Source organism: Pseudochaenichthys georgianus, chromosome 17 (genome assembly GCF_902827115.2).
Source record: "Pseudochaenichthys georgianus chromosome 17, fPseGeo1.2, whole genome shotgun sequence".
NCBI classification, from domain to species: domain Eukaryota; kingdom Metazoa; phylum Chordata; class Actinopteri; order Perciformes; family Channichthyidae; genus Pseudochaenichthys; species Pseudochaenichthys georgianus.
Window position 1 is genome coordinate 36,273,059 of NC_047519.1, and position 24,475 is coordinate 36,297,533.

The window sequence follows — 24,475 nt, forward strand, 5'->3', positions numbered from 1 at the left end:
TTGGTTTGGGGAAGCATGGTGTTTAACTCACAAGCAATCCATTTTACGTTTGAAAGGCTTTAGTTATTTCTCAGAGATAACAAAATGGTGTTTGTTTGTTCCAAAAAACATATTGAAACTAATCAGAATCCACTTTTTAAGCAAAGTATGTGTACAAACATACGAGTAATTGACATGTTTCTCAGTGTACCAACACAGAAATAGATGAACAGCTAAAAACTGGAAAGATAACAAAGCTTTTAAACACACATTTAACTATAAAGAACATAAAAGTGGGGGGAAAATATCTAAACTATGAGAAAATAATCGATTAACACCATAAAACTATTTTTTTTGTACATTATTCATTGCTTTTTACAGACGGATAGCGAGTCGTTTTACATTTCCAGTTTCTTGCCTTCTTCTCCTCCTTTGCATCCCTCCCTTATCCTCCTTCATCTGCATGCTCATCATTTCCTCCTTTGCTTTCCTTTCTTTCACTTTTCCATCTACCTCTACATCCTCAGGAACCTGTCTTCTCTTCCACCTTTTCTCCTACTATATCCCTCGGTCAAAGTGTCAGTACATTGACCATCATAGTCAGGTAAGGACATACACCTGGCACGCTGCATGCACCGGAGTCTTAAACTGCTGCCTTGTTTGTTTCTCTGATCTCAGTGTATATCCATCACTCCTACGGTAGAATAAAGTACTTCATGTCAGCTAGAAAGGACATGCAGATGGCCCGCTCGAGTGTATGACATCTCCTTATATCTGCTCGGTTTGAGACTGGGACTTCATGAATAATCTCCCCCGAGGGAAGAGGTGTGGAGTCACATGAAGTTAATGTGAAGCTGTGTGAGAGGCGGTGTACTTCTCTGACTCAAAGTGGATCAAGTGGCGTCTGGAAGCTTTTTGATTTGGCTCCACGATCTCGTTTGAAGTTTTAATGCAGCACTTTCACGTGTAGGAAATATCCCTGACGTAAAATGGCCTCGCAGAGTTTATTGCATTGCATGAAAGACGTGCAGCTTTAACATCTTTAATAACTCGATGGTTTTTCTCACTTTAATTGTCTGTGCAGAAGGTGGGAGAGGACATCGAGGCCAAGATGTCCATTGAGGAGAGAAAACAGATGATTTCTGTTCGAGAGGATGCCTGGAAGTCTAAGGGCAAAGGAGCAGCCAACGACTCCACCCAGTACACCGTCGCCTCTCGAATGGTCAAGAAAGGTCAGAGCTCCATCCTGTCTTAACCCATCCACCTTTTGAGGGGTTCACCATTTAGAAGGCTACTGGATACGATTGTTATGCACAAACAAGACCCCCCCCCACACAACAACACAGACTATAACACCCCACCAACCAACTATGTGCAATATGTGCAATATATACAGTATAACGCCAACCGGAAACCTGAGTTGTAGGTTCAATGGCATGGGCTCTGTGTTGCATCGCTAAATAACTGTCTAACGTATGCAGATCAATAATCCCAATGATTCAAGAAGAATACTACTGATACAATGTCATTCTGTGGCATGCAATGTGTCGAGGTGTATTGCGATGATATCTACAATTTTCACGTTCATTATCGCGTCAGCAGTTTGTTTTTCGAGCTAACTTACTCGTGCAAGTTACCCGTTTGAAGTTGTCTGCAGCTGCATGTTAACGTCGGTGGATGGCTCTTCACATTTAGGTTGTGCTCAGCGTGTGTATCAATGTATGACACCCTGCTCTTCTAACCTGATTGAGGTCCCTGGTGAACTGCTCGTCTACTAAAACAACATCAAAACCAACAATAGTTTTCTTACTTGTACTTCTCCTTTTTGTTGTCCTCGTCAATCTTTCTAAATCACAAAAAAGCGAGACTACTAAAGTCGATCTGTCAGCAGTGGAGGTAGAGGCGGTTATCAGCGCTGATCGGGAAAGGGGTGCTCGGAAACCTCGTCGCTACATCACTCCAGGAGACAGTCGCATGTCGGAGAGGTTTAGGACGCAGCCCATTACCTCTGCAGAGTGGCTGGACTCAGATAGGTACAGGAGGGGCTCTCTGCACTGATCCTCAGGAGCTCCGAGTCATTTTCTTTGCATGATTCACTTGTTTAATACTGTGAATTGGATTGGCATTGTTCTAGGTTGGCATTATATCGTATTAATCAGTTCCTTAAATAGAATAAAATGAAGACTAAATGCTGATGCTTGATACATATTCATGTTGTTCTGCAGGTCCCGTCTCAGCCCTTCACAGCTACAAGATGCAGAAGGTAAATTCAGTCTACTGCATTAACAGAAGGCACAATATATTTTTAGTTTTTCCAGAGATTTGATGTTGATGCAATGTAACATCTCCTTTTCATTAGCTGGAGAAACTCTGGATGACAGAGCCAAGATGAGTGTGGCTGCCAAGAGATCCCTCTTCAGGGTATGCTTTCGACGTTATTTCAATCATAAGGACAGATAATCAAAACACTCGAGTGAGCAGTGTTTTTAAAATTACAATCTGAAAAGCAAAACCTGGAGCTTTGTTCAGATATACAGCGGACGTTTGTGTAATATAAGTTCCTATAATACGTTTCTAAAATGAACACTGTTATGGACTAAACTTTACTAAACGAATGACTGAAGTTTTCCTGTCATGTTTTATTCCCCAGGAGCTGGAAAGGACATCAGATGTTCCCAAACCGCGCTCCAGAAACGCTGCCGTAGAGCGCCGCCTGAGGAGGGTTCAGGATCGGTCGCACACACAACCCGTCACCAACAAGGAGGTGGTCAATGCTTCAAGGTATGTCTTGGATTTTGCTTCAGAAAATATACGTTTGCTCTGTTTTGTGCTTTTCTTGCCCTCCTGTTTATTTGATCCTTTTACCTCTTTTAATGCTTTCATATCTTATCTTTTCAGTGACAGTATTTTCCTTTGCCTTGCACTATCTGTATTTACCAGACTTTCACCTACACCTCCCTTTTCTCCACTTTAAAGTGATCCTGCCACATCGTCACAACCTCTGAGCCCCCACACTGACGCCGCTCGCGTCCCCAGCCCCACTGCAGTCAGCTCCAATGTGACCAGCATCAGGTACATGTGATTTGTATCTGTGTAGCTCACTTAAGAAAACACACACATCTCCACGTTTGTTGGAGAACATGTTTGGTTGTGTCATACCAAACCTAAAATTGTACATTCTCTATGGGTTTAGAAATGACCATGGACGGCATGCAATATGCAATAGAATTTGAATGAATTTGTTAAATTCCTTAAAGGTGGGGTAGGTAAGTTTGAGAAACCAGCTCGAGTGCGCTAGAATTTGAAAATACACGACCGGAGAAAATCTGCCACTTCCTCACAGAGCCCCTCCTCCAACACACACGAACGTGCACATGACCAATGAGGGCACGAGGTAAGTTTGTGCACAGATGGAAGGCTGACAGGCAGGTAGGCCATCCAGTTACTTTAGCCGGGCCGAGGCAGATGGGTCGTGCTTTTTACAGAGCTACGGCTTCCACAGATGAAATTTTTTTATGGATTTTTTGTCAAAGCACTTCAGATATTAATTGCTATCGGGATGTTAAGAGCATTCCATGGAATATAACAAAAAGTGTATCTCGAGCTGGTTTCTCAAACTTTAAGGTAGAAACATTCTTAAAAATAAGTCAAAATTCCACGTAACACAACAGGAGGTTACGTGATACTTAAGCCAGGGTATATCAAAACCCACACCACTGCACCACGATATTTATGAATCATTTTTGAAGTCATTTTTGACTTTCTATTAAAAAAGGTAGAAAAATCCTTAAAAATAAGTCCAACTTCCAAGTGCGCGAACAAACCTCCGCCCTCATGTGACGCACCTGACGCTCAAGAGGACAAAGGTCGCCTGTTGTACAGCAGACGCACCGAGAGACAGGCGGTCAGATTCACCGCAGAACAAAGCCTCCGTCCACTCACAGAAGGAGTGGATACTTCAACAAGCTGCAACAGAAGAGAGACTCAACGTTGTGAAGAAGATATATCATCATCAAGTTGAACTGATTTCCTGCTGAAGGCAAACAGACGCCGACCGAGTTTTCAGCTTCAACCGGAGAATAATGGCGTCCAAATTAGAGGAAGATCTCAGCTGTCCGGTCTGCCATGAAATCTTCAGAGATCCTGTCATCCTGTCCTGCTGCCACAGCTTCTGTAGAGACTGTCTGCAGAGCTGGGGGACGGGGAAAGAAGAAAAGGAGTTTGTAAGAGACGATTTTCCAAGGACTTACTTCCTGCTAACTTTACGTTAAAGAACTTGTGTGAGAGTTTCTTACAGGAGAGAGACCAGAGGTCCCCAGAGGCTCTCTGCAGTCTGCACTCTGAGAAACTCCGACTCTTCTGTCTGGACCATCAGCAGCCAGTGTGTCTCGTCTGCAGAGATTCAGATAAACACACCGACCACGCGATCAGACCCATCGATGAAGCTGCACAGGGTCTCCAAGAGGAGCTCCGGAAAGCTCTGCAGCCCTTACAGGAGAAACTGAAGCTCTTTGAACGTGTCAAAGTGAAGTTTGATCAAACAGCAGGACACATGAAGGTCCAGGCTCAACACACAGAGACGCAGATTCAGGAGCAGTTCAAGAAGCTTCACCAGCTTCTAGAAGAGGAAGAGGAGGCCAGGATGGCTGCACTGAGGGAGGAAGAGGAGCAGAAGAGATGAGGACGATGGAGGAGAAGATGGAGGCTGTGAGCAGAGAGATAGCAGCTCTTTCACACACAGTCAGAGCCACAGAGGAGGAGCTGAGAGCTGAAGACGTCTCCTTCCTGCACAGCTACAAGGCTGCAGTGGAGAGGCTGCAGCGCCCCCTGCTGGAGGATCCACAGCTGCCCTCAGGAGCTCTGATAGACCAGGCCAAACACCTGGGCAACCTCAGCTTCAACATCTGGAGCAAGATGAAGGTGTCCTACTCTCCTCTCATCCTGGACCCAAACACTGCTGATCTACAACTCTTCCTGTCTGAAGATCTGACCTCTGTGAGACGAGGAGGGACACAGAGACGTCCTGATAATCCAGAGAGGGTGAAACACTACGACTGTGTCCTGGATCTGAAGGCTTTGACTCAGGGACTCACAGCTGGGACGTCCAGGTTGGAGACAGCACATGGTGGTCGCTGGGTGTGTGAGCAGAGTCTGCCTACAGGAAGAGAGACATACCATCTGGATTATGGAGAACATGTATTGACCGGTTAGGTGGATACACAGCATCCTCTCCATCACATCCAGACACTGATCTCTCAGTTCAGACGAGGCCCCGGAGGGTCAGAGGGAATCTGGACCATGATGGAGGAAAGCTGTCGTTCTCTGATCTTGACTCTAACACACGCATACACACCTTCACACACACTTTCACTGAGAGGATGTTTCCATACTTTCAAACTTTGAGTGAACTGAAGGTTTCTGTGACTTTATAATGTTTGAAGAGTTGGTTCCAGATTTCTCCGTTTTAGGGGCAACAATGAAAAATGTCCATGTTAACTATTTTTCAAAAAAGTGAAGAGACATAAAAGATTCAGAAAGAGTGTGTTAGGATCATGAATCCAAGCGGACACAGTGCTATTAGAAAGTCCATGCGTTTAAAGACATATAATGCTCAAAACAAAAAAGAAACTATTTGAAAAAGTAGTAGTTTACAGTTTTAAATATGCACTATGCTCATTTTCTGGTTCATGTGTTTCTGTGCATATGGCTGTTTTCAAATAAGGTTTTTATTTTTCTCGTACTGACTGTGCTGCAGCACTTCTTTTCACCCTCTGTCTGAAACCAGAGCCCTACTACAGTATAGACTTCATTAAAAAGGAAGGTCTTTAGTCTACTCTTAAAAGTGGGAACGCTGTCTGCCTCCCGAATAGAAACTTGAAGCTGGTTCCAAAGAATATCAGTTATTCATCTTGACATTCGTTTTACATCGACAGCAAGGAAATTGTTGAATTGTAACCAACTGAAATGTCGTGTCAGAGCCTGTGCACCTGTTTCCTCATATTTCATTTGTCATGTCTTCCTATTCTGAACAGTGTGGGTGTGCCACAGAGATGTCTTACTCTCATCCCTCTCCTGGCTGCACAGCTGATGTGTTCATGCGGCTCAACTTACTTTGTTATGTCTGCCCCCTTCATGTGCTGCTGCTTCGTCGCACTGTGCACCTTGTAGGGAAAAGAAGTCAGTGTTCACACGATTACTCCTTTACTACTTTCCATGCCCAGTTTCCAAGCATTCTCTTCCTGCAGTGTTCATGACACACAGGTCACACATGTGGGTGAAGCCAGAGGTTACATATCTTAAGGAAAGGTCAGAAGTCGAGCCGGTTAAAGCACTCTGAATGTCTGGGTTCACATGTCCCGTGATTTGTGTACCAGCGTGGATTTAAATGTGCACACTGCTGAGAGATCGCCTGTAAACACGAGAGCGCATTAAATGATTATCTTGCATACGTGCGCTGATCTTCTTATGTCTCCTTGCTGTGCCAGTGATCTGCCACTGTTGTCCCACAGCAAGCTGGTGTTTGCATGCAGGTTCATTCGTGCTGTACAGCATGAGGAAACTATGTGATAGAGACGTTGAATATCCATAGTACTTAATTATGCGTTAGATAAACATACACATATGTACTCAGTGTTGTCTTACTGCTAAGAATGTGTATATAATGTGCAACCCTGGTGTTTAAATGTTTGATGTATTTCATTTCATTTCAAACCTTTATTTAACCAGATCGGTCCCATTGAGATCATAGATCTCTTTTTCAAGGGAGACCTGCAGCATATAGGTTCCACATGAAACATAAAACAATAAAGGACATTATACATTATATTTACAGGATACATAGTTATAGACATTTACAAGTGCCCATTGTATAGCTGAGAAATATATTTGTATTTGAGACCCAAAGACATCACAAGGACTCAGATGGTGTGATTACTCAGATTACATTTATTCCATTCAAAATTCAAAAGTAATCTTCCTTTTGGTCATCCTGTACCGTACTTTTCGGACTATAAAGCGCACCTGCATACAAGCCGCAGCAGCTAAATTGTCCGTCTGTCTTGCTTCGTTCTGTCTCTCGGTTCCACTTTTACTTTGGCGCGCTACCTGTCTCACTCTTTTCCGGCCTCCAGCTTTTCCTGCTGGAGCCCGCCCTTAGAGGTGGCGGGCGCGGACCGGTCATAGAGCCCATAGCGTTAAAGGTGGTTAATTCTACCTGTAAAATCCATAGATTTAGGAGGTTCCCTAGTGGCCGTTAGCTGTACAAACAAAATGGGGAAAAAAGTCGCGGTTTATAGTCCGAAAAGTACGGAAATATGATATCTGAAAGTACAAAGTCAAAGATAGTTAGATGTGATGTTTTATTCTGGACATAAATACTGTATATTAACTCATAATTAATCTATTTGTTCAATTTAGAAACTTTATCCTCAATTTAGAAATCACGTATTTAAATCTCAAAAGCATCAACCTTCCTAAATGTTCCCACACCACGCCGCTCCTCCGCTCCCTCCACTGGCTTCCGGTAACTGCTAGAATTCACTTCAAGACACTGGTACTTGCGTACCATGCTGCGAATGGATCTGGCCCTTCCTACATCCAGGACATGGTTAAACCGTACACCCCAGCACGTGCACTCCGCTCTGCATCAGCCAAACGACTCGCTGCCCCCTCGCTGCGAGGGGGACCCAAGTTCCCATCAGCAAAAACAGGTGGATTTGCTATCCTGGCTCCAAAATGGTGGAATGAGCTCCCCATTGAAATCAGGACAGCAGAAAGCTTACACACCTTCCGGCGCAGACTGAAAACTTCATCTCTTTCGACTCCACTTCGAGCGATAGAATTACTAACAAAGAACTGCTAACAGAGCACTTATATACTAATAAAGACTGGCTTATCTATAGCCAGTTGAGTAGCACTTGAAATGCTTGGCTCTATGAAACCTGATGTAACTTATATGATTCTGTTTTCTTCAAGGTTGTGTCTTCCTGGTCGAATGCACTTATTGTAAGTCGCTTTGGATAAAAGCGTCAGCTAAATGCAATGCAATGTAAGTAATGAAATCTTACATTTCTGCCTTCCAAAGCTGGGCTGGTGATAATAATGCGTTTGTTTTTTCATGGTCGGGAAGGATTTTTTTTTTTTGTTTCTTTCCGTTAACTGTCAAGTGGGAGTGGAAGTATTTTTTTGTACGTTTTTGTGTTTCTCTTATTTTCCTACGATACTGCTATGATGGCTGTGAATAAGAACATACCATCTATTTCTATTGTTTTTGTTTTGTTGAGAAAGGGGCAGGTAATATAAGATTATTTCCTTCTCCCTGCTCCTTTCCGGGAATGGTGTGTTTATAGAGACATGTTTTGCAAATAATTGTTATACATTAAGTTGTGTATACCATGAATGGAACAAATAAAAATGAAATGAAATTGTATTATCAGAAATTCATTTATTATTGTGATTTGTATATAACATAACAACTTCCCAGTCCCTAAAATAACCCATTGACATCCCCCCTGTCTCCCCCCAGCATCAAGGCCTCCTCCCAGCCCGGCTCAGCGGTCCAGGGGTCCGGAGCCCAAGAGCCCCAGGGAGAACCAGAAACCAACTCCAGCTCCCGGTGCGGGGGGGAGGGCGATGGCCACGAGTTTTTTCTCTGCCGAGCCGGACCTGTCCACCCTCACCTTGGCAGAGAAGATGGCCCTCTTCCAATCGCCTCGCTCATCAAACAGCAAAGAGCCCTGAGGCCCGAGGGGACACCCGCCAGCGCAGGGCCAACGCCCGCTTTCAGACTCAACCCATCCACCCAGGGAGAGGTGGAGCAGGTACACAAAACTTTTAAATAAGCAATGTTGTTTTTTAGTTGGTTGTACATTTTAGTGGCATTTTTATAATTACAGTTTGAAATTTTAAGCACATTAATAAAATTATCAAAATCAAGGAAGGTCTTATTTCTCCTAATATCTTTTTTTTACATTTTTGTGAATTGGAATTATTAACATTGAAGGACATTAAGAACATTATCAAAATGTTTTAACTTCTCCTATAAAATATATTTCTTGAACACTTCTTAACCAAAGTTATTTATAATTATGTTTTTGTAAAGGACTCTCAACGATTAGCTTTTTTTATTATTATTATTATTTGTACTATATCCTATCCTATCCCACCATTATACCCCATCCATCTTAATCGCACCCACAAACTCAATTGTGAATGAATAATGAATATGATAAAGTTCTAAAGAGACGTAACAGTCAATAGGCCAAATGTTAGAGGCAGACACTAACATAAAAAAATAACCCACTGACAAAATATTGAAATTATCAACGCTGCTTCTTAAGATTATTTGGATGTGATGTCTTCTTACAGTAAAAAGGCCTGGAGCAATGGGAGATTAATCTCCGGGTCGCTGCCAGTACACTGCAGTGTGTGAATTACAGAGTGCGGAGAGTCCTTCAGGGCGGGATGGATGAATGATACTGTTCTCTGTGCAGACTCAGATATTACCGAATGAACAGAGGTCACAGGGTTTGTTCTGCTTTAACTTTTAATACAGTGGCATCTAGATGTCAAAAAAAGTCATGTAAAAGCTCATACTATACTATAATGTATACGAGGGTTGTACATTTCTGGATCAGAATCAGAATAAAAGTCTATTCTTATTTTAAGAGACAAAATTGTTCGTAATTGTTCCTCAAATGAGTTCAAAAGAATTCAGCACACGTCTTTGTGTGTAGAACTACTGTCTCAATATCTAGATGCTTCTGTAGGAAACAACATATACAAAAATCATCTTTTGGACATTTTGAATCGATTCAGGATCTTAAAAAATGTCAATCTCAATTCTCATATTCATGAATTTGCCCTAACCCATGATATATACAGCATATTGTTGTTGTTGTTGTTGTTGTTGTTGTTGATGGCACACTTTGTCATTTACATTGCCAAAACATCCTCCAATGTGACATCGACTCAGCAACACAGATACATTGTCCACAAATGGACACAAATATAAGATGAGAATTGACGATCCTTCCTACTCTATATGCACTGCAACCCAAACACGCTTTGTATTAGGTTGCCTTCACCTGAACCACACTCTCAGTATTCAATCACCCGTGTCCACACAGGAAGCTGATCCTCCAGTCACCTCTGAGGTGTGTCACGGTGACTTAAAGACCATTCAGGGACAACATGTAAGACCTCCGATGCCTGTACGATGCTTCTGATTGGTTGCATCGAATGTATCTGCTTTTGATTGACCTCTGGTCCCGCTAGTGACCTTTACCTTTTAAATGCCATTTTAAAGTGTGTATTTTAAAGTTTGTAAACGGTTGATCAGGCTGCCTTGTTTGTTTTCCATGGCTCCTCATGTTTGGATAAGGAAGCTTCTCTGACAAAACTCACCTCTACAATCTGGCTTTTAATGTGTGATTGTTTTTGTATTATTTTACTTTAACTATATATTTTTTGTTGTTCCTTTATTTTATTTTCTCTTCACTATATCTGTAAAGCGTCTTTGAGCACCTGTAAAAGCGCTAACAAATTAAATCTATTATTATTATTGCTCATTGCAGAGCAAGCATGGGATTATTTGAATGCAATCTGAATGCAATTTCCACTAAAAACATCAATGCGTATCCAGATGAAAAGCATGTAAGGGGTCGATGCATAGACATTGTATTGCAACTAAAATAATTGACAGTAATCTGGGGCAGAGTTGGAGCATCTTAAGTCGACTTGACGTGAGCTACTTCATGCTGTAATGTACTGTTTCCGTGCCCTCCATTATGTAAATCAAAAGAAAAGTTGGTTAACAATCAAATATTAACACGAAAAAAAGCAAATGTTACCATTGAATGACACAGCGTTCAAGCTAGTGAATGTCAGATGTAAACTGGAGGGTAAATGCTTTGTATGTTTTGAATTTTACGATTCAGTGAGTGTTCAAATCTGTGCTTCCTGCTGCCATTTGTGAAGGACAGAGTTGCTGTACAACTACTCAAAATGTTTGCCTAATTGTTTTTTGAATTGCTGCTGTCCTCCCTCTCGTCCATCCATCAGTTTATTTTCTACCTTTTTCATTCCACTTCATCCCCACCTTATGTAACATCCCCACATCCCTGAATACATCTAAAAATTCCTTGATTTACCGCCATATCTCTTCTCCATATCAATCCCTTTCCTTAGTCATTCTATCCATCTCATATATCGACTTGTTTCCCGTTCTTTCTGCAGCTGAAAACCGGAAGTGAGATCAAACTGGAGCCTCTGTCTGCGTCTCTACTTCGCTCCGGGCAGCCGTCGCCTCCCAAGCCTCCGTCGCCACAGTAACCGGCACGCGGAGACAACGACGACAACCTCCGTCCAGGGAAGTCCACGGCAGGTCCCTTTACATCCCTGCCCAACAACAGGCGACCTGCAACACCAGCAGCCACCAGGAGAGGGCGTTGAGGTATTTCTCCATGACCCAGAGCGGGGGACCCCGGCCACCCCGAGCCCGATTTCAACGCCTCCCCTCTCCCCCCTGAGAGCCCGGCAGAGAGTGGGGGGCTCCTCTGGCTCCCTCATCCTCTGTCAGTCACAGGGAGGCGCTGGAGGAGGAGGAGGAGGTCAGGGGGAGACAGCAGGGAGGAGGAGCCAGAGAAGACGGCAGCGTAAAGGGAAAGCAGGACACCGGGCAGCATCCCCAGCCTCGCTCTTCAGACTCCTCTTTGTGGAGGGCAGAGTCAGAGCCCCTGCCCAGCCGGAGAGCCGCAGACAGAGGACACTCCCAGGAGAGCAGGGAGAGAGCGGAGGGGGGAGGACGAGGAAGAGGAGGGTACCTGAGAGAGGCAGCTCACAGCTCCTCCACACAGGAGCAGGAGAGGAGCGGCGGCCGGAGCCAGCCAGGCATCTCAGGTAGGAGACAGAAGGAAAAAGAGATGGAGACGGGGGGGGGGGGGGGAGATTATTAAAGAGATGTGAAAAGCAAGGATGTGTGAAAAAGAGTGGACATAAAGGAACAAGAGAAAGGGAGTGACACAGTGTCTAGGGACGGGGGTGTTCTCATTATCCTCATTGTCTCACGCAGCATGCTCCCACGCATCACCGCTTTCTGCCGGCTGCACACACACACTTGTCCCAGCTGGGGGTGTTTGATTTGGCCGATAGAGAGACATTTGAGGCTGCATCTAATTAGCATATTTGTCCATGCATTTGCCTCGTGGCTGTCTTTGTCTAGAAAGAAGAAGCCCCCTTTTTTTTTCTCCTGACGCCAGAGATGGTTTAAATCAAACGGTGTGTGCTCACTGTCACGGCCTAGACGAGGGGCTGTGGTCCCCGATGTGCAGCATATTACAGTGTGATGGGCCCGACCTGGTTTTATGAGCTGATGCAGAATGGGTCCAGGGGGTGGTCTTTCTTTCCCATGCGTGCACACAAACAGTGCACACAAATTGAAAGCACTCAGTGAGAGAGTGCAGAACAATTGGCCGGCACTTACTTGAAGCAGGTAGAGGACAGGGAGGACACAATGGACGCCTTGTCTGCGTGTTGTTTAGTGCTGCATGGGTAGATCTTCACTACAGTTGATTCATTAGGATCATGAGGCTGAAGGAGTTGCATGGACTTATACTAATTCCCTGCAGACATACCACTCCACGCCCAACGCTGACCCTCACCCTGACCTTAACACAAGTCTTTATCAGTATTTATGTTATGTGTAAAGCAACATCAGACTTGACTTAAACTGCTTTAAGAACTTTTGAAAGACTAAATGTAACAAAAAGATTAATAGATTTACTGAATATTCATTCGTTATAAAAAAATCTAGTATTTTCAACTTTGTAAATGTTGCAAGAGGATAATTCCACCATAGAATAAAGCAGTTTAACTTCATAAACTGAGCCTAAAATCACAACTAATTTATCACAAGTAGCCATAAATATTCTTGGCGAAGCAGTCAATATCTGCTATCAGTATGGGAACATGTGCATCCCTCATTGGGAACATCGCTTTTGCTCCTAATGTGTTAAAAGCGCCACACATGTGACTATGCACACATTTGTGTCAGGGACGAGTCCTGATAAAACACGTCGTGGTTACCAACAAAAAATGCAACAAACATTCCCATTTTAATGGCAATACTGTTATTTAGAGATTACGAGAATAGCCATAAACCACCAAGGATGTTTGTTGCATCTCTCACGACTTGAATTCCGCTTATAATAGTAAATAATAAATAATAGATGTTTGAGCATCCTCGCTTGTGCTAACTGACTAACTAAAGGTGACACATAGTTGTGTGAAACATTATCGAAGTGAGTTTCATCTTGCTGAAAATAGTATACTGTTATGTTCAGTTGCACACCCACACAGGGCTCTTCACTTTGAATGGTATTCGTATCAGTACTTTGGTTTATGAGTATAAGCATGGGATCACTTGCATGTCAGAGATTGGCCCTTCAGTCGATCAATTTTTAATACTAAAACCCACCGAATTGTCCCAGTGGCTTGCTAATAAGAGTTTGAATTTTAAATAACTTGTGAGGGCATCAGAGCCATTAAAAACCCTGGTTTCCTCATGAGACATCCATTGAAGCACTTATCGTCAAATTAAGAAAGTAAAGAATGAGCGAAAGGAATATTAATAGTGTCATTATTAGCACATTAATCATTTGTTACCTTAGAAGTTCACTCGTTGCTTTTTCTTTCAGATTTGTCCGATCATCCCGCTCCCCTGAAGCCACTGATCGCTAAAGTCTCATCCAGGGCAGTGTCTCACGTCTCAAGCAGCCAGCAGCAACCCAGCCTCCAGCTCTTCTTAAAACCTTCACGCAGCAGCCTCCTCCAACACCCCCCAAACCTGTGGTCCCCATCCAGTCGCAGCCCCCACCAACGCTCCCCAAGCCATCACTCAGTCCCCCCAGCCCAAACCTCCAGGATTCGTCCAGCCTCTCCCAAGCCTTACGCTCAGGACAGCCACCAAGCCCCAGGTGCCTCCTCAGACGCCCCCCAAACCCCAGTCCTTCCCCCAGGCGCTGGTCAAGTCCCAGTCCCCCCCCCCTGGACAACGCGAGGACTTTGACGGGCTCTCAGCGACTACTCTGGAGATCTGCTGTCCCCCACAGAGTCTGGAGAGCTGCTTTCTGAAAGCATGTCCGCCAAAACAGATGTCCATCAGGGAGAGGTGAGTGGAAATGATGGATGATGGATGTTAAAAAATACAGTGCTGGTCAGTTGAGTTGCCAGATCGGTCGAAAACACTGATCCAACAGCATTTCGGAATTATAGCATTCTTTTCTAACACTGTTTCAAAGAGTCAACGTTTTATGTCATGTGCACGAAGCTACCGTGTGTGGAAATGGCAATGAACTTCTTCTGACCTGAGCTCCTCCAACAAAGCAACATCTGTAATAAAATACAAACTAACAAGTTGTGCAAAAAGTCTCTATACATGTCAATAGAATACGGGATGTGTACAAGAACAGAATATAACATTAAATAATGTATATTAAGACTAAATTACATGCCTTGCAAAACAGGGCTAATTTCGTTTTATTTTATCTTATTGGATTTGAACAGTGAATTTCTGCTCATGTTTTTCACCTTTCCATTCACTGGGTCGCAGAGCAGTGCTGGGGCTAGGGATATTAAGAGGAAACGGGATGATTTTGGTGATTAGAAGCTGAATATAATGATGCAATAGTAGGCTGGAGGCTATTTTTACCTTATCCAGTCTAAATGAGGCTCTGTCTGCCTCTGTGCTGCATTTCCCTCCCTGTCCAAAATGTACTGATTTGAAACAACAGTAGCTCTTATGAAGGCAACCGGTCCCTAGTACTTACCTTTTAGCATTTTAAGATTACATCTGTGTGAAGACACTCATTTAGTCTTAGTGGAAGGTCTATCTGTCTCAAAGAAATGGCTGGTATACATCCATTTTAGTAGTCATATATATATTAGGAGAGGACATATTAGGAGACATAAAAGAGATATATCTGATGTTCAGCTGTTGTTCAAGATACAGACATAGAGAGACATGATAGGAGAAACAAACAAGACGATTACTTCAGTAACAACTTCACACATGGGATCCGTGGTCAGGAGTACAACCTAATACTTTCCTGTTGGGATAACAAGGACTCTCAGTCAGCTGCACATTTCCAAAGAAGAACAGGGTTTTCAAAATCAAGGTCAATCCCTAACCCTAATCCCTAACCCTAATCCCAATCTCTAACCCTAACCCTAAGGTGCTTCTTAAAACCTAATGCGTAGCAAAGCTGCTGGAACAAATGAACCCTGATTCCAGTCACAGCTCGGCGCTTTACGAGATGTTAGCAGAGATCAGACACTGAACTGCAGCATGATTACTGAGCAGCGCTTGACAGAATCAGGCGTCCTTGCAGTATGTAGGTTTGATTCTTACAATCTTAGAGGTGAGGGAGATTCATTTTTAGCAACAATGTGTTCCTCCGCCCATGCAGCTGTGTGGACTGGAGGAGACATCCTCTGGGGTTCCTCCTAATGCCCTCATTCCTGCCCTGTCCACACTCAGGCGGCGGAGAGGTTGACACACTTTCCTTCTACCCCTCAGCCGTGCGTTATCAGCGCCCACTCTGGAGTCTGTTTCTTATAGCAATCCTTCAAATCTGACCTATCTTTCACTCTGAATGATTCTGTTCCTTACTTTCAGGCAAATAATGGAATTGCATTTCAGTAATTGTTCACTTATTTTTGTTATCTATCCCTAGAATGAACTCCCATAGTAATGCTGAGAAAAAGCTTGTCCTGTTCTCATACGTGTTAGTGGATGCACGATGCTCCCTGATGTCGAATTTGAAATGTTAAAGATGTTGGCCACCTGCCGAAAGAACTCACAATTGTTTTGTGTTACTGAGCTGGATATGTAAGACTACGGCTGACATCACTAAGTTATACCCGCGCTTCTATTAGCTAGCGCTCCGACACATTGTACCTGATAGGCTAAGGGGGTGGGACATCTCTAAGAGGTTGACCAATCAGAACAGAGCCGGCCAGCTAACCAATCAGAGCAGACTGGGCTCTGGTTTCAGACAGAGGGTGAAAAGAGGTGCTGCAGCACAGACAGTAGAACAATAAAGAGCTTTTGAGCATTAAAGCTGAGACATGTCCCATAGAGACATACAAATAAGATAAGATAATACACATGTTGATGGTTTCAGAGTGGCACTGCTGAAGAAGAGTGGTGAAGATGACTGGAGGAACAGGATCAACAAGAAGCAGGAAGTGGTTCAAGTGGCGACCACCGAGCAGCAGACTCAGCTGTGGGAGTCGGAGCAGACGAGCGAGAGGAAGGTCAGTCTGATCATCAATTACTCAAATCACTTTCATTGGAATGAACATTTGAAGAGTTGCAAGCTTATGTTGCTTGTTCTATTGTAAAACGGTGTGAGGGGGAGAACCCTGAAATCTCTGCAGTAAAGATGTTTACATGTTATAATAACCAGTAGGAATGAGTTGGAAATGTTGTATTGACCTTTTTGTATTTATTAAATAATATAGCGCTTTTCTAGGTTCTCTTAAAACAGTTGAACCTCTGGCTTTATTTATTTATTTGATAGGCACATTGTTCGTAAAATCAGTATAAAATGCATAACATAAAAATGCTACAGTTAGCTAAAATGCTAATTCTACACCCATAGTTCATAGGCAGGTAACAAAAACCAATAGTCACAATATACAAGTACAAATATACAATCTAACACGAGTAAAAAAGACAAAATGCTTTGGACCAAAGGTCAAGTTAAAGTGATCAGTGCTGGTTGAACAGCTTTAGCCACATTTCACTGCCCATCCCTCTTGGTTGCCATGGCACCTCCTGTCAATACTCTGTTAGCTAAGTGCTGCTTTCATTTCCTCCTTTGGTCCATCTGTTGTTTGAGCCCAGCGGTCCAGATCAGAGCAGCATCCAGTCCCTATAGGCTGTAAACCAGGAAGCATATGGGACTGTCTGCCTGTGTAGAATCAGCAGTCTGGGGGAAAGATTCTCCTTTCTTTGAACAGATTAGGCTCCAGGCTACGTTTATTTTATCATCACGTCGCTATTATCTTACAAACAGAAGAGAAGATTTAGTTATTAGCTGATTTCCATCTGTCAGGTACACACATAACAATCAACAAACACTTCACACTTTACTTAACACCAAGAGTTATACACATCAAGATATAAAGACCAGAGTATTTATCAGTAACTATAGTATTCATTTTAACTCAAACTGAAGTAAGTACTGTTGACATGACCGGTTGCTAAATATCCATTGTTTTTGCACTTTTTGGAGAAAAATAAAAGTCTGAACTCTCAGCTGGAAGCAAATTCCAATTCTTAATTAATGGTAGCGTACAAAAGTAAATGCTGTTTTTAAAAGATTATTTGACAGAAAGAAAATGCTTTTAAAAGTGTATTTATGTGCAACTCCATATAAGAGCTTCAGGACTGACTGTTTGTCCTGAGTTCATCTACAGCACATTAGTATTCTGCTGGGTGAAGCTGCCCGTTGAAGCCCTCATGGTACTCCTCCAGGCAGTCTCACCGTAAACTCATTACATCAACAAAACCCCCTCTCCTCCTCCCCCTTTTTTCTCCCCCTGACCGAGAACTTCCACTGTGTTTAAACCCCCTCAGGAGGAAGGGGTGGTCGTTCAAGAATACTCCGCTGTGTCTGTGTCTGAGCAGCTGTGGGTAAGACCCGGTGTGAACCAATCATCTGCGTGCTGGACTCGTGTTGTCCAATCACAGCTTTGTGTGGACTTTGTGTGATCACTCCTGCAGTCTGAAATGGTGGCACATGCTGCAGCTTTCGAAGCTTTCTTAACATCTGCTGATTCTGTCTTAAAGGGGCATTAAGTAACTTTGTAGATATGCAGTAATGCAAAGGCTGAATATCATTAGTGTTGCCGTTTGATACATTCTGTACATGTAGTTCAAACTGCTGTAAAATTATATAAATCCTACTTTCAAGATATTGTACCACCAAAAAAATATATATATTCTATGATGGCTACACATTTTTACAGTTAAAAAACGAACACATTTAGTTGTATAAAGTAAAAAGTAATTGGATAAGAATACAAATAATGTTTTAAGCACATTCCTGCTGCTTTTGCATTGCTTTTATGGCTTAAAAAAATATATTCAACATGGGGCAAAAGCTGTTTCAAAGAATACAATTCAGAAACCCCATGTCTAAAAGACACATAATAAGAAAGAATACATATATTTCTGATGTTAAAATGATATATACAGTATTATTTCATTTGTAAGGGCATTTATTGTTGCCAGTAAAGTATTACATTGTTAAAATCATATTTAAATGAAAGAATCTGAGGAGGTAAAAATATGTTATGAAACACCGCTATAGATTTGATCTGTAAACATAACACTTTGAGGTCAACTATTACTTAATGTGCCTTTAAGCTTCGAGCTGTGTTTTCACCGCACCAGTAATTTAATATGTGACTTTCTGTGAGCAAGCTGTTCCCGTCTCAATTTACAAAATACAAGAGGGGGAAACGGCTTTCGCAGTTTGCTGATTTATCTACTACGCCTAACAGTTAGAATTGAAATGGTATTCAATGCCCTTTAATGATTTGAAGTGCATTTTGGTTTGGGGAAGCATGGTGTTTAACTCACAAGCAATCCATTTTACGTTTGAAAGGCTTTAGTTATTTCTCAGAGATAACAAAATGGTGTTTGTTTGTTCCAAAAAACATATTGAAACTAATCAGAATCCACTTTTTAAGCAAAGTATGTGTACAAACATACGAGTAATTGACATGTTTCTCAGTGTACCAACACAGAAATAGATGAACAGCTAAAAACTGGAAAGATAACAAAGCTTTTAAAACACACATTTAACTATAAAGAACATAAAAGTGGGGGGAAAATATCTAAACTATGAGAAAATAATCGATTAACACCATAAAACTATTTTTTTTGTACATTATTCATTGCTTTTTACAGACGGATAGCGAGTCGTTTTACATTTCCAGTTTCTTGCCTTCTTCTCCTCCTTTGCATCCCTCCCTTATCCTCCTTCATCTGCATGCTCATCATTTCCTCCTTTGCTTTCCTTTCTTTCACTTTTCCATCTACCTCTACATCCTCAGGAACCTGTCTTCTCTTCCACCTTTTCTCCTACTATATCCCTCGGTCAAAAGTGTCAGTACATTGACCATCATAGTCAGGTAAGGACATACACCTGGCACGCTGCATGCACCGGAGTCTTAAACTGCTGCCTTGTTTGTTTCTCTGATCTCAGTGTATATCCATCACTCCTACGGTAGAATAAAGTACTTCATGTCAGCTAGAAAGGACATGCAGATGGCCCGCTCGAGTGTATGACATCTCCTTATATCTGCTCGGTTTGAGACTGGGACTTCATGAATAATCTCCCCCGAGGGAAGAGGTGTGGAGTCACATGAAGTTAATGTGAAGCTGTGTGAGAGGCGGTGTACTTCTCTGACTCAAAGTGGATCAAGTGGCGTCTGGAAGCTTTTTGATTTGGCTCCACGATCTCGTTTGAAGTTTTAATGCAGCACTTTCACGTGTAGGAAATATCCCTGACGTAAAATGGCCTCGCAGAGTTTATTGCATTGCATGAAAGACGTGCAGCTTTAACATCTTTAATAACTCGATGGTTTTTCTCACTTTAATTGTCTGTGCAGAAGGTGGGAGAGGACATCGAGGCCAAGATGTCCATTGAGGAGAGAAAACAGATGATTTCTGTTCGAGAGGATGCCTGGAAGTCTAAGGGCAAAGGAGCAGCCAACGACTCCACCCAGTACACCGTCGCCTCTCGAATGGTCAAGAAAGGTCAGAGCTCCATCCTGTCTTAACCCATCCACCTTTTGAGGGGTTCACCATTTAGAAGGCTACTGGATACGATTGTTATGCACAAACAAGACCCCCCCCCACACAACAACACAGACTATAACACCCCACCAACCAACTATGTGCAATATGTGCAATATATATACAGTATACATGCCGTTAATAACTGCAATATATACCTGGCTGCTAAATCCTCAGAACTGTTACAGGATGTGTATTTTGTAAATTGTGTAACTTTTTATTATATTATAACTTTTTTACTCTAATACTTTTTTAAGCATGCTTCTACGTAACATTAAGCTGTCTTTGGCTCTTTTCTGCCGTGACAACGTAAATGTCCCCTCTTTGGGACTAATAAGGATATTCTGATTCTGAAATACTCTCCTTTTTCTTTGACAAAATAATCATGATTTCTTCATTTTTTTAAACAAAAAAAGATGCATTTACTGGTATCTTTTCTTATTAAATTAGATATTGTTTAATAATATATATCTGGTGTGAATGTGTGTCTGCAGGCCTGGCAGCCACGTCCTCAGTTATCAGTCCCATCCTGTCACCGGTCTCCGCCAAACTCAAGAGCAGCGTGCCGGCTGTCAACAAACCACAAGAGGGTGAGACGGATGTCCAAGTCCTTCGTCATTCACGAAACCTCTGCTAAAGAAATCCCAGTTTACCAACAGCTGTGATTTAAACCTGAATCAACTTCATTTTCATTGATGTTTTAGCGACAGGAGTGGACTTGACTTTTAAGCTTATACGATAAGATCTATATGATGTGTTAAAAACATTCAACAAATAACTTGAAAACAGGTTGAAAAAGACAAATGAAATGAAAATGTTTTTGTTTAAGATAAACAGATCTTGTATGCACCATAAGTAAGATTGATTTATTTTCATTATAGAAATTGAGGCCAGACCAGACATGGAAACGGATAAGAAACTTGACAAGTTGGAGAGCTTCTTGGGACGTCTGAATAGCAAAGGTATGCACTTCTTGCTATTAAGCACCGCACTGTAACTCTTTATACCTGTCCTACTCTATTTGGCTTGTTTTATTTGTATTATCTTGGCTCTTTAAACGTGGGGTAGGTAGTTCACTTCAGAAACACTTTTCGTTATATTCCATGGAATGCTCTTAACATCCCGATAGCAATGAATATCTGAAATGCTTTGACAATAAATCCATAAAAAATGTCATCTGTAGAAGCCGTGGTACTGTAAAAAGCACGACCAATCATCTGAGCCGGCCCGGCTAAAGTAACTGGATGGCCTACCTGCCTGTCAGCCTCCCATCTGTGCACAAACTTATCTCGTGCCCTCATTGGTCATGTGCACCTTCGTGTGTGTTGGAGGAGGGGCTCTGTGAGGAAGTCTGAAGGAAGGGGCAGATTTTTTTTCGGATGCGTATTTTCAAATTCGAGCGCACTCGAGCTGCTTTCTCCATTCTTACCTAGCCCACCTTTAAGGTCTGTTTTTAAATGTTGCAATCTATTTTAATGCTTATAATGTTTTTTTGTAAAGCACTCCCTGTGTTAAAATGTGCTTTATAAATAAACAAATAAACTTGCATTACCGGAAGCCTATAAAGCAATGTTTTTTGTCCTCTTGAAAAAAATCTAATTCCTTTTTAACTTGTAGGTTTTTCAAGAGCATGCATTCCTGCTATTTTGTCAAATTCTACTCTTGTTTTTCTTTTAAAGCCTAAAATAGTTTCTTCTGTTTCCCTTCGATCAGTGGCCGGACTGCAGGAAACCACCATCACAGTCACAGAGATGGCGGTGAAGGAAGTGATGAAGCTGGATGACGAGATCTTCTCCAAGTTCTACAGACGCGTCGCCGAATTCCCACGCATGCCCACTAGGATCGAGATCAGTGAGGACTTTGACGCCATCTTTGGCTCGCAGGGTCCAAAGTAAGAAGATAATAAAGCTTTTGTTGGTCAATTCAAAGAGAGTTTGAACAACATGCACTCACTCGGCCATGTTGTCTGCGCTGTCAGCAGAGCCCCTAGCGGCAAAACAGCAACATCAGAGGAGAAGAGGTACCAGGGGTGAGGGTTAGTGTAGTTTATCAGTATGCAGACGATAACTCCATTACAGCTAAAGACAGAGAAGGTGTTAGGGAAGTGTTGGATAGTGTAGAATTGTATGGCATCAGGAGCTTGGGTGAGTATAGAAAAGTCACAGATAATGTGTATAGGAGAGGAAAGAGTAGTTATCATAGATATAGGCCTAAAGGAAAAGACAGACTATTTTAGGGCGAAAGTATTTTGCATAGACATAACTCTAAATCCATATAATTTTGTTTATTGGATTAGACTGTGTTTATGAACGCAAACACAGGTACGCTTTATTTCCTACACGCCTCACAATAGTACCACGATGGTTGGATGATAACCCCCCGGATATTAATGTAGATTTTCATATGTGTAAGGCAGGGTTCTTACGGTCATTAAAAACCTGGAAAAGTCATGGAAATGTAACTAAAGTTGCATCAAATATAATTTATATTTTAGCTAATCGCCGAAATAGTAATACTATAATGATAATAAATACTGTGTCGTAATGAAATGTAAAATGGCATTTAACTGACGAGGTGTTTTGCTGGTGAGAGATTTGAGTTGCTTTAGCGTGTAGAAGCTATAAGCCTATTTGATTTGTTTTAGATAGGCACGACATGTTTCAGATGCAGACCTTATTTTCCTGTTCCGTGTTAAAATAAACCATTTTCAGTGGAACGCTGAGAAAGAGTCATTTATTTGGTCATGGAAAACGAGGTAAAGGTCATGAAGTCATGGAAAAGTCATTGAAAATCATTGGTGAGAAAGTGTATGAACCCTGGTAAGGAGGTACTCTCAGGGCTGGGGAGTAACTGAATTAACCTCATGGTATAACATAATTATATTACAAACTTATATTGTGTCTGTTGATTGTGTATATAGGATATACATATCTGTATACTGCATCATTTTACATTCAGGATGGTTGGAAACGTCATTTTGATCTCTCTGTCTGTAAACACAAGCTGAGTAAGATTGACTTTAAAGTTGACTTTGACTTTGAAATACTGTAACCGTATTCCCCTGCAGTTCCAGAACATATCTAATATAAACTTCACACACCACTCACCATATCCTTTTCTCTTCTCCAGGTTGACGTCGGCCATGGTGCAGCACAAGCGCTCGGTGCGTCCGTCCAGGAACGTGCAGGCGTCCAGAAACCCAGTGAAGATGCTGGCGGCCAGAAAGGACATCAGACACGAGTACACGGAGCAGAGGCTGAACGTGGCTCAGCTGGAGAGCAAGAGGATGAAGGCGGAGAAGAGCGAGCGTAAACGAGAAGCCGAAGGTGTGTATGAACATGTCTGTGACTTGAGGAAAGAGACTTGCATCCTTGTCGTGTTGTTTGATGTCACAAGTCCCAGTGGAAAATGAGTTATTGTTTACAGCCTACAAAACTACATCTATCTTTTTGTCACTGGGTAAACATCACTAATTGGAATTCAGCCTCATCTGACCCACTTCTGAAGGGGGTTTAGCTTCTTTAAAGTTTAATGAAGCATTTATGTTGTATTTTCTTTCCCCTGTAGGACTATTTGTTTTCTTCATAAAATGTGTACCTGTTCTCATTCCAGTTAGTAAACCCTCTGAGTACTCAGAGGCTGCTCTGGCGGGTTTGGCCAGTAAAGAGAACTTCAGCAGCGTGAGTCTGCGCAGCGTCAACATCTCCGAGCAGATGTCCAACAACAGCGCCGTGCCGTACAAGAACCTCATGCTGATGCAGCTCAAAGGTAACAAACTAATATCTCACTTTCAGGCTTAAATCAGAATTAAAAAAAAATGTTTTCCGGGATAATTGGTTTCTATTGGGATAACATTCATCTGCTACTTAGTAATTATTTATCTATTTATCTAATATCATTCCAATAGCTTGCATATAGACTCTTATTTCACTACTTCACTTTTTTTTAACTATTTTTCTTTTTGAATTTACTTTTTAATATTTACTTGCACTATATTTGTCTGTTTTTCTGTATTATTGTGTTGCACTGTTGGAGAAGCCTGTGACCTAAGATTTCCATCGACATATATTCTGTAGCTATGTTCGTATGACAAATAAAGACCCTTGAACCTTGGCTCGAATTTTGAATAGAATTAAATAAAAATGTCGTCAAACAAAATAAATACAAATGTTTATATATAAATAAAAAGTTAAAGGTGGGGTAGGTAAGTTTCAGAAACCGGCTCGAGATACACTTTTTGTTATATTCCATGGAATGCTCTTAACATCCCGATAGCAATGAATATCTGAAGTGCTTTGACAAAAAATCCATACAAAAATGTCATCTGTAGAAGCCGTAATACTGTAAAAAGTACAACCAATCGATTGGATGGCCTACCTGCCTGTCAGCCTTCCATCGGGGCACAAACTTATCTCGTGCCCTCATTGGTCATGTGCGCGTTCCTGTGTGTTGGGGGAGGGGCTCTGTGAGGAAGTGGCAGATTTTCTCCGGTTGTGTATTTTCAAATTCTAGCGATCTCGAGCCGGTTTCTCAAACTTACCTACCCCACCTTTAAAGAAGGAATTTGCAATAAAAAAATACAATAAAAACATTAGAAGTTTAAGTTGGATTTCAAATAAAAGGACC

At 42.1% G+C, this 24,475-nt stretch overlaps 3 protein-coding genes, 1 long non-coding RNA gene and 1 pseudogene across 4 annotated transcripts in view; all 5 read left to right on the plus strand.

Annotated features, from left to right (window-relative positions):
• The window catches only part of LOC117461785 (supervillin-like), a 73,012-nt gene that overhangs the window by 29,847 nt on the left and 18,690 nt on the right, over positions 1-24,475 (plus strand). The window contains 7 exon segments of the mRNA XM_034103717.2: positions 19,105-19,182; positions 19,663-19,810; positions 20,344-20,439; positions 20,731-20,811; positions 21,563-21,740; positions 22,979-23,175; positions 23,462-23,617. Coding sequence (XP_033959608.1) covers positions 19,105-19,182; positions 19,663-19,810; positions 20,344-20,439; positions 20,731-20,811; positions 21,563-21,740; positions 22,979-23,175; positions 23,462-23,617 — 934 coding nt within the window.
• On the plus strand, positions 1,383-8,718 carry LOC139435566 (supervillin-like). The gene is made up of 8 exons (XM_071206298.1): positions 1,383-1,401; positions 1,842-2,012; positions 2,205-2,242; positions 2,339-2,400; positions 2,630-2,760; positions 2,956-3,051; positions 8,504-8,593; positions 8,706-8,718. Exons 2-8 carry the CDS (start codon positions 1,954-1,956, stop codon positions 8,716-8,718), a joined length of 489 nt encoding a protein of 162 aa, XP_071062399.1. The 5' UTR covers positions 1,383-1,401; positions 1,842-1,953.
• LOC139435567 (nuclear factor 7, brain-like) lies at positions 4,062-5,411 on the plus strand (annotated as a pseudogene).
• LOC117461786 (uncharacterized) lies at positions 8,779-11,271 on the plus strand. The gene is made up of 3 exons (XR_004553751.2): positions 8,779-8,798; positions 10,107-10,172; positions 11,215-11,271. It is a non-coding gene; the product is annotated as an uncharacterized lncRNA (long non-coding RNA).
• On the plus strand, positions 11,442-19,099 carry LOC139435568 (uncharacterized; the record flags this gene model as incomplete). Its single annotated transcript, XM_071206299.1, has 7 exons — positions 11,442-11,451; positions 11,509-11,877; positions 13,674-13,876; positions 13,965-14,146; positions 16,161-16,293; positions 17,621-17,677; positions 18,959-19,099. Coding segments are annotated over exons 1-7 (1,095 nt in total), but the record flags the coding sequence as incomplete, so codon positions are not given.

What these genes read in the sequence shown, in the direction of transcription:
- LOC139435566 (XM_071206298.1), top strand. Translation starts at nt 1,954, where the DNA reads ATGTCGGAGAGGTTTAGGACGCAGCCCATTACCTCTGCAGAGTGGCTG. An exon ending in ACAGCTACAAGATGCAGAAG is followed by an intron (nt 2,243 to 2,338) that starts GTAAATTCAGTC and finishes CCTTTTCATTAG; the next exon opens with CTGGAGAAACTCTGGATGAC. An exon ending in TCCAATGTGACCAGCATCAG is followed by an intron (nt 3,052 to 8,503) that starts GTACATGTGATT and finishes GTCTCCCCCCAG; the next exon opens with CATCAAGGCCTCCTCCCAGC.